Source organism: Poecilia formosa, unplaced genomic scaffold, assembly GCF_000485575.1.
Source record: "Poecilia formosa unplaced genomic scaffold, Poecilia_formosa-5.1.2 Scaffold402, whole genome shotgun sequence".
In the NCBI taxonomy this organism is placed as follows: Eukaryota; Metazoa; Chordata; class Actinopteri; order Cyprinodontiformes; family Poeciliidae; genus Poecilia; species Poecilia formosa.
This window is the reverse complement of record NW_006800341.1, coordinates 387,173-397,084: the sequence shown is the minus strand read 5'-3', so window position 1 is coordinate 397,084 and position 9,912 is coordinate 387,173. Positions and strand designations below refer to the sequence as shown.

Here is a 9,912-nt window from a genome sequence, read left to right as displayed (position 1 = left end):
ATCTATTAAATGCGCTGACATTTTATTGTGCCTGCCAAATATATAACGCTGAGTGGAGCGGTGTATCGCTCCAAGATGGCCGCCCTAAATCTCATCAGCTCCAATAGGTGAGAGCGGCCCATGAGGCATCCATCTTTATATTATATCTATGGTTATAACTTGTGTGAGGTTGGCCCCACATTAGAGAAGATTTCTTCTTCACCAACACACTGCACGCTGTTCCTCCTTGAAGTAGTGCAGAACTACTGATTGGTGAAATACTTGCAAACTGGATAAGCTAATGAGAAAAGCTAGTTCAGTGCTTGGCAATAGACTGATGTCATTATATATGTGGAGAGGGCCACACTGGACAAACTAAAAGCAGACAACTGCTTCAAACCCTCCTGGTCAGCCAGAAAAGCAGCTGTAGCAAAGCCTTGTGCTTATGCCAACTGCTCTCCAGAACTGAGTGGATCAGATCTTTTGTTTTTAGAACACTTGGAGTTTTTAATACTCTCTGATACTATATGCATTGCATGGTATTTAATTTTTGGTTTTTTTTAATATCTTTTTTAAAAACTGTTATTAAAAACTGTGAATCTGTGGGTGCATTTGTGGTTGGTGCTACTGGATATGTGAATTTCCCTCTTCTGCATTAATAAAGTATCTATGTATGCATCTATTTAGAACGCAGACATGTCTGTGCAAAAACTGCACATGACAGGAAGCTGCAGGCAGACAATGAACCGTGAGCATTATCTGCTGACTACACACACATTACCCTTTACAATACTCCACCATATGTTCTGGATGCACACACACAGAGACACCCTCTTTGAAGTAATAGGCTTATGTCTGGGCATACAGTAATCTATGTTGGGATGAAGGATCTCATACAGACAAGACATCACATAGAATCTCATCAAGGTGGGATAATGCTTTAGAACAGCTGTTTACACTCAGACCCACATGCACACATTTAGATAACCCATTCAAGCAAGTCAAACTAAACACACACTCTGATCTGCAATGCAACACAATGTTTACTGTGTTTATGGGGCCTCTGAAGTGACGTGATGTGAAGAGTAATTGTGTGAGTGTGAGCCTTGTGGAGTGCCTGGTGCAAACGTCAGCTATACCTGCCATAAATTCACTCCCTTGTTTCTATGGACACGATCAGCAGTGAAATATCAATGAGTGACGGAAGAGGGTATGAAGGAGGGAGGCGGTAGAGAGAAAGGATGCCAGCAAAATGGGGAGTGATGAGATTGAGTTGGGGAGGAGATGGAAGACTGTGTAAAGGCATTTCTCCTTCCCCCTTTGCCAGACACGTGATCTCACTTGTCTCACCAGTTAATGAAGACATATGGCATAATTCAGAGTGTGCTTGTGTGTGTGACAAAAGACATAAGGTGAGTTGTCCGGAAATGTTGAAAATTGCTGGTGGTAAATACTGTTTCTGTACTTGAAGCCAGTAATACACAATTAGCAAGGTCATCATAACAACTCAACCACCCAGGTCCTCACCCCTCACCCTGCCACTTTTTCAACTCTACCTCTGCTCTTCTTTGTCAAACCCCCTGATGGCCAGATGGAAAGAACGAGGGAGGAGGGCGAGAAAGCTGAGGAGGAGGGGAAATAGAATGCAGATCGGGGAAGGGCACAGCGGACAAATCTTTGATAGACCCTGTCAAAATGCTGGCAAGGACTAAAGGGCACACACTCACATATACTAAACTACTATGCACACTAGTAAGGATATTTAATAGACAGGAGTGTGGGACTGTGGGTGTTATTTTTTTTGTCTTACCTTTGTCCAGTAACTGGTTAAGTAGTGAAACATTGGAGAAGAAGAAGAGGTAAGCAAACATCTGAGCCTGGATCTCCGGGTGAACCAGGTAACCATGCAGTAGCTCCTGTGCACTCTGAAAAACCTGCAGACACAAAGAAATCAACTTTTTAGAACAGAAATGTCAATATCACTGACGCTTTGTGACATATTCTAAAATATATATTCAGTCTGTTCTATGATCTCTGATCTGAAGACACTTGTAGCAGTTTTACTTGAATTCATCCATCCATCCATTTTCTTTACACCCTTATCCCTTAGTGGGGTCGGGAGGGTTGCTGGTGCCTATCTGGTGCCTATCTCCAGCTAACGTTCCGGGCGAGAGGCAGGGTCACCCTGGACAGGTCGCCAGTCTGTCACAAGTTTTACTTGAATTTGATGAGTAAAACTACCACAAACACCCAAGAATGTTGATCATTAATCGATTTTCAGTTTGAAAGAAAATAGGCACAGTTGTGTGCTGTGCTTCTTTAGAATATGTCTATTTGTTTTGTTTGTTTCATTTCCTCAGAGTTCAAGAGTTTTTAATTCTGCTTCAGGGTAGAACCACTATCAAAGAAGTGGTTGTCAATGATTGCACCTGCACAGCACCTGATTGTATACCCTTGATCTGACCTCCCGCTAATCTCCAATCTGCTACAACTGTACTTTTGGAAGTTTCCATTCATAAAATACAGTTACATCCTTGATATAAGGATTTTCTCAGATTGTTATTATCAACAGCTGCTAAACCAGAAGCCTAACAGCTAAAAAACAAACTTGGAAAATATAAAAAATGCAGGATCTCATGTATCAACTGTCAGGCTTTATTATATATACTTTAATGAAGACGGTGGATGTCAAAATGTGAGTTTGCCTCAGCTTTTTCTCAATTAAAGCCCAATAATTTTCAATGAGCTCCAGTCCCTTCTGTATTTAGAGACACACCTAGATAGATAGACAGACAGACATATCATCAAAATGCTAAATTGACTAAAAAACAGACAATTATACTTGTGAGAACTGTTTCTCAAAACATTTGAATTTCTGCAAAGAAAATGTAAGGAATAAAATTAATTCAAGTTCAACATCACCAAACTTGGCACTTTAGCTTTGACTAATACCTGCAATACCTGCACACTTCTACATTTATGACATTTTGTTGCAAAATTCAATCTTGTGTCTGTGCAAAGACAATAAAGTAAGTCTAAGTCTACTGTATAACTCAGACACTTACCTGCAGGACTCTGCGGACAGGTTCAGGAAACCCGACACCTCCTTTCCAGCAGGGCTCAGAGCTGTCGACTGGGAATGGATTACAGTCTAATAAACCAGGCAACACCACATAAAGAGCCTACACACAAACACAAACATATGCCATGATCAAGATAATCTCAATCTACAGATGCACCACTTTTATTTCAGGTATGCTCAATACAAGGATAATATAGATAATTTATATTTACAATCAGCTCAGTTTTTAAAACATAAAGAATATAGTGCCAAAGCAATAGTGACAGAGAACCTTAGTGATATAATAAACACACTGCTGGAATGTGTACATGATCACTTCTTCCAAGATAGTCATAGCCTCTTCATTGGCTGTTATGGTCGCCGATAACAACGAGTCCTTTGACCCTGGACAGAGATGACAAGAGACACAGGGACCTTTAGGAGGTTGCAGGAAAAAGGAAAGTACAGATGTGTCATATCTGCTGCATGTCTGTAAGTAATGACTCCTCAGCCAGGCCATTTCCACTCATTATTCAGACTGAGTGTGTGGTGTGTGTTACCTTGCAGAGCCTCTATGCTGTGTGTGTAGGCTGGCGCCCTTTGCTGGATAAAGTAGAGGATCTCAATTGAGTTTGACATCCAGAAGAAGATGGTCTGCAAGTCTGGGATCAGGTCTGAGATGCTGAGTAAAGACAAGGAGGCTGGGTCCTGACTACACACATGCAAGGTGACGCATTACGTTGTTAGGAAGACACAGTGACACAAACAACAGCATACAGACAGGAACACATAAGTACACATTATTTCTTTCTATGCAGCATAAGTTAGAAAGTGATACTCACTGCTGAGCTTGCTTCTGAGCCAGCTCCTTTGTCTTCTCCTGCAAGCCACACACCCACACACACGCACACACACACACACCAATTAAGTTCCCATTAAACTTGCAGGATCTGCGTAGGTGAATTACACTTCTTTTAAAAGCCTGGCTGACTCAGAATACTGAATTTATGTAATTTAATGTTTCACAAATGCCTTTGAAAGCCTGTATGACGCTTTTGCTATGTTTAACTAGTAATTTTAAAATCTGATCATCAAATTTCCAAAAGCATATTTGTTTTAAATTGATGCTGTAGAAACATATGAAAAAAAATGAGCTTTTATTCGGAATACAAACTATGTAGCTTTATATTTCCCAGTTGAATTATTGTACTACAAACTCAAAGATTTGCTTTGTAACCAATAGCTAAATCCTTTTTTGCCATTACAGCTACTTAATGGCCTTTATAACCGCTTAGTAACCTAATGTGTGTTCTCACTAAGATTTGAAAGACTCCTTCAATGATTGCCAACATACATGCTAAAATCTGATTAAGACCTCCTTAAGATCTAGGTTTGACATAACATTGGCCACTTTCAGTCTGATTTCTATCAGCGGTTCTGAGTGGAGGCATGGCCTAAACCAGAGTCAGTGAATGCTCAACAACTTCATTTAATGGAATAACTATGGTGCAAATAAGAGGAAACATCTTAGAGGAGAACATGTGTATGTAAACTTCTGGTTTCAACTACAATGAGTTAAGGTAAAGAGAAATTTATATGGGAAAAAAAAGTAATGAACAAAAACACATCTTAATATAATTTGAATGCTAGGTCAAGCTAGCATTCAAACAATGCTAATATAAAGCATGCTGAATACCAGCATATTGGGGTATTCCTCTAATCTGAGATAACCAATGTACAATTTTAGCAAAAGAATAGTTCATGTACTGACACCAACCCATGCAATTGTTTGGATTCGACGGACGATCTTCAGTAGCAGTTTGCCAAAGCTGCCAGGAGGGAAGGTTGATGCAGAGTGTTGTATACACAGACACAGTAGGTAGGCAGGCGTCAGCTTATGGTCGTCTCCTGGGGGGCAGAAATTTTAAAAGACCAGTTGGAAAAAATACTATTGACTTATTTTCATGTTGGGGTGCATATCCAATCTATACATTCATAAATTAATCATCACAATATTTATAGACACAGGCGAACTCTTCCTACATGAGAATAAGGTGATATAGTTGAAAATGGGAGCATACAGTTAACTGTAATGGATGAAGACAAATACTGTGCGACTCCTGTCTTTTTAAGAGAAGAAGACAATCAACCAAGGTGACACTATAGAGATATCACTTGTATATTTGACTTTCTGTAACTTTCTTTGCTGGAGTCCGTTTGAGCATAAAACAGAACTAAGTGTTTAAAAATCAGAGGTTTGCTTTTTCTATTCTGCAGGGCAGGAAAACTTAGGCACCGACTTGTAAGGCCTGATTAGACAAACAGAAGAGATGTACAGTCTGACAACAAATCTGACATCTTTTGGAATCAAGTTGTTGATGCAAAAAGTACATTTTTATGTTTTGTCAAAGGATGTTTTATGTTTTGCTGCCATCATTGATCATCAAAATTAGTATCAAATATAGACTGACTCACCCTCTGGGGAAACAGTCTATATTTGATATATTAAACTATTAATACAAATATTTTTGGATTAAATAAATACATAAGCTAGGTCAGATATTGTGCTTAAACAGAATAAAATAAATTAAATTCTAAATTGTGTTTCTAATCTGTGTTTAAAAGGGTTACATAAAACTATACAGCAATAATTTTTTATCCAAATTCAACACTGTGCTGCAGTCTCTAAACTATTCAAACCTCAGAGTAGAATTCTTAAAAAATAACACATTTTCTTATTAGAGATTATCTCAGATTCCACTAATCACTGGATTCATTAATGGCATCAGACATTTCTTTCCACATTATAGATAATTGTGAGAATTATCTATAATGTTTGAAAATCTATTCAATACAAGAGAACTAAAAAAATATAAAAACATCGTGGCCTTCTTTCTTATCTCATATACTTGGACCATTTAAAGCAACATGTTAATAGTCTAATTAATTAGGCGTAATACCATTTAATCATTATAATCATATTAATAAATATCATTATTATCAATAGTAATACACGAGTGATAAATTCTGGAATTGTGCTGCTCAGGGCGGCAGCACACTGGTAATACCTCTGCACATACACTGAGATTTTCTTTTATTATTATTTTTTTTTTTAAAGCTGCTGACCTCCAGGTTCAATGAGAGAGACGATTCTATTCAACAGCTGGTCCTCATGAGCTTGGTCAAACTCCAGCTGTAACTTTCTTTTTTGACCTCCTCCTCGTCCTGCTGTTTCACCTCCTGACCCCATCCCAACACCGCGAGGTTTCACCAGGTGTGGCTTGAAGCTACGTCTAACTGCCGGGACACTAACCACTTGTGCGGTTTTGTCCTTCAGTACAGAACCGCACATTTTACAAGTCTGAGTCCCATCTTCTCCCTCCTCTACCCCTGAATCATAAAGCTGCCCCAATGTGCGTAGCCGTGCCAACGTTTGAGCAGGCAGGGGCTTGGCGCCCGTGGGATGCTTGTAGAGGAAGATGTAATGAGCTCCAAAGGAGAGAAGGTCGCCATGTCGCAGTGTCGTTGTGCGCTCACAGCGGGAAAAGTTCACCAGCACAGTGGCGTTGAGTACAGGCTCAACAGCTACACAGAAACGGTGACTTTCCGCCAAATCGTCTCCCTTGTTGCTGTTGGTATGATGATGTGGTGCGGGGACTCGGCGCAACCGGCAGTGGAGGGGAAGAATGTCAGGTGAGAAGAGGCATATGTTGGGGCGGGCTGATGGGGTCTCCTGACCCACTGTGTGCTGCTCCCTGTTCAGAAGATAAACCAGGCAGTCCTGCAAAATACAGAAAAATCATTGATACATTTAGGCCTGAAAAACAACTCGAATCCCCTAAACCTTTTTACATTTTGTAAAAGTAAAACCATAAACCTTAATGTATTCTATTGGAATTTGTATATGACAGACCAACACAAAGTAGTGCTTTGAAGTGGAGGGAAAAGTTTTAATTTCTCACCATTAAAATCTGAAGTGTGATTTATTTATTTACTGAATAAAATCAAGTGCAACCAGTCGAGTTTTACACATTTAAACATAAACAGTGGACACTGTTCATTATCCAAAAGTGTAAGAGAGTAAGACCCAACTACAGCATTAATCAGAGAGGCAGGATCTCTGGAGGAGCTGCCAGAGATCATGGCTCTGGTGGGACAATCTCTTGACAGGATCACTATGACTCATGCACTTCACCAATCAGGCCTCTAAAGGAGGCAAGAAAAAAGGCATAACCCATAAAAATCCCCTTTTGCAGATTGCCATAAACCATGTAGGGATCACAATAAAGATTTTGAAGAAGATGATCAAATCAGACTGAACTGGAACTTTTTTGGTCTAAATACACTTTAGAAAAAAACAGCAGTGCAAATCATCCTGAATACAGTTCACGATAAACTGTGTTCAGTTTGGATGCTGTGTTTGGATGCATCTAAACAATCAAACAAGGTGGTGGCACCATCATGCAGGATGGGTTCTTTAATTCCACAGAACTGAATGCTGATCAGAGTTGATTTGGGAGGATGGATTGAGCCAAATACAGTTCAATCCTTTGAGAAAACATGTTGGCAGCAGAAAACTTGAGACTGGGGAAAAAGTTCACTTTCCAGCAGGACAATGACCCTGCACATGGAATGGTTTAAATGATACTAGAGAGGTGTCATTTATGAATGATCTGATCAAACTCAAAATCTATGTAAAGACTTGAAAACTGGTGTTTCTCCCCATCCAATCTGAGCTTGACCAAGTTTGCAAAGAAAAATTAGCAAAAAATTTCAGTCACTATGAGAACAAAGGTGGTAGACAAGAACCCCACAAGACTGACAACTGAAATAAGAGTAAAATGTAGTTCTGTTGACTTGACTTGGGCTTAATACAAATGTTTAATATAATTGCCACACCTTTATAAAAACTGAGAAGAGAATGTTTTATTTTCCTTCCACTTCACAATCATGGTTTATTTTGTGTCTGTCTATAGCATAAAATCCCAGTAAAATACATTTAAGTTTGTTGCTGTATTGTGGCAAAATGGAAAAAAAATCATGGTATCATAAACATTTTCATTATCTTCACCTGCCGGTTGAATCCTTGTAGTAGAAGAAGATGGGGGGACTGGTAGAGAGAGTGCCTCACCCCTCCTGCTCCCTGACTGCCCTCTTCTTTCCTCCGATTGCTGGAGGGTCCATCACGTTCTCGACCTCTCAGTGGCCCTGGCAAGGTAGAATAATATCGTTTGGGCTCCTCTCCCACTCCAAGCTGCACATACAGAGAAACATGTATGCATTTATGTTGTTTGATGAATAACAGATAATCCATCATCAAAACTGGGTGTGAACAAGGCCCCTACCTGATTAAGACTTGTTTCACTGAGGCTGCGGCAGAAGGATGAATTGCTGGAGCGGGGCAGGGTCAGTGTCCCCTTAGCCCTGTTCCTCTGGAGCTTCCGGGCCTGGGCATTAATATCTGTGAGGAGGTAGAGAGGAATAACAAGCATGAAAACAAGGAGGGAAGGGAAGGACAAGGAGAACATGTAGAGAACAAAGTGAAAGCGAGACAAAAGGATGGAAAGAGCAAAGAGGAAACTTTCTTTGATTTAGCGTATTTTGTTAACATGAATGCTGAACACATGCGTGAACCGACTAGATTTAAAATACTTTCTTAGGGATTAATGGCACATGTATAATAACTTATGTGTAAATAAAATAAAAGCTTAGGTGAATAAGTGGCAACAGATGAAGCATCACCAGGAGCTGACAATGGTGAAGAATGTTCCAAGGTGAACAACTCTCCATGAATCGAACACAGGCAATCTATGGCCAGGCTACGTAACACACACGCATCCTAACACACTCTGCAGTGGCTTGCAAAAGTATTCATACCCCTTGAACTTTTCCATATTTTGTCACATCACAACCACAAACATAAATTTAATGTGAAAGACCAGCACAAAATGGTCTACAGTTGTGAAGTGGAAAGAAAGCTATACATTCTTCAAGAACTTTTTTACAAATAAAAAACTGAAAAGTGTGGTGTGCAAAAGTATTCAGCCCCTCTGAGTAAATACTTTGTGGAACCATGTTTTACTGCAATTCCAGCTGAAAGTCTTTAAGGGTCTGCCTAATGACCTGAAATTTTTGCCCATTCTTTGCAAAACACCTCAAGCTCAGTCAGATTAGATGGAGAGCATTTGTGAACAGCAGGGTGCAGATCCCCCTCCATGGGCTGCCACCTTATCATGGTGAAGGGGTTTAAGTGTCCCAATGATCTAAGGAGCTATATTGTCAGGGGCTTCATGCCCTGGTAGAGTGATCCAAGGCAGATGGGTCTTAGGTGAGGAACCAGACAAAGTGCAGCAAAGACCCTTTATGATGTACACAATCACTGGAAACAGTGTTCCTTCACTTGGACACAAAACCAGGCCTGGAGATGGGGCAAGTGTGACTAGTGGTCGGGCTTTAAGCCATGGAACCCGGCCAGGCACAGCCCAAACAGTGGGTCCCTCTTCTTATGGACTCACCACCTGTGGGAGGGGCCAAAGGGGCTGCATGCAGTGTGGGATGGGTGGTGGGTGAGGTCAGGGACCTTGACGGTCCAATCCTCGGCTATAGAAGTTGGTTCTTGTGACATGGAATGTCACCTCTCTGGTGCGGAAAAAGCCTGAGATAGTGTATGAGGTTGAGAGGTTCCAGCTAGTCGATCTCACCTCACCTCTGGTTCCGAGACCAGTCTCCTTGAGAGGGGTTGGACACTCATTTACACTGGAGTTGCCCCTGGTGAGAGGTGCCGGACAAGAGTGAGTCCCCCATCTTGGTGCCTGTACATTGGGGTTCACTTTCCAGCAGGACAATGACCCTCCACATGGAAAACACCAGAT

At 40.7% G+C, this 9,912-nt stretch overlaps 1 protein-coding gene across 7 annotated transcripts in view; it reads right to left on the bottom strand.

Annotated features, from left to right (window-relative positions):
* The window catches only part of radil (Ras association and DIL domains), a 36,205-nt gene that overhangs the window by 16,293 nt on the left and 10,000 nt on the right, over window positions 1–9,912 (bottom strand). For 6 of the 7 annotated variants that reach the window (XM_016663053.1, XM_016663052.1, XM_016663056.1 and 3 more), the window contains 9 exons: window positions 8,386–8,501; window positions 8,112–8,294; window positions 6,167–6,821; window positions 4,818–4,948; window positions 3,883–3,920; window positions 3,601–3,752; window positions 3,333–3,445; window positions 3,045–3,161; window positions 1,790–1,913 (listed from right to left, as the gene is read on the bottom strand). In XM_016663053.1, the coding sequence (XP_016518539.1) occupies window positions 1,790–1,913; window positions 3,045–3,161; window positions 3,333–3,445; window positions 3,601–3,752; window positions 3,883–3,920; window positions 4,818–4,948; window positions 6,167–6,821; window positions 8,112–8,294; window positions 8,386–8,501 (1,629 nt within the window). The remainder of the gene's footprint in view (window positions 1–1,789; window positions 1,914–3,044; window positions 3,162–3,332; window positions 3,446–3,600; window positions 3,753–3,882; window positions 3,921–4,817; window positions 4,949–6,166; window positions 6,822–8,111; window positions 8,295–8,385; window positions 8,502–9,912) is intronic. The other variant, XM_016663055.1, reaches the window with a different exon arrangement.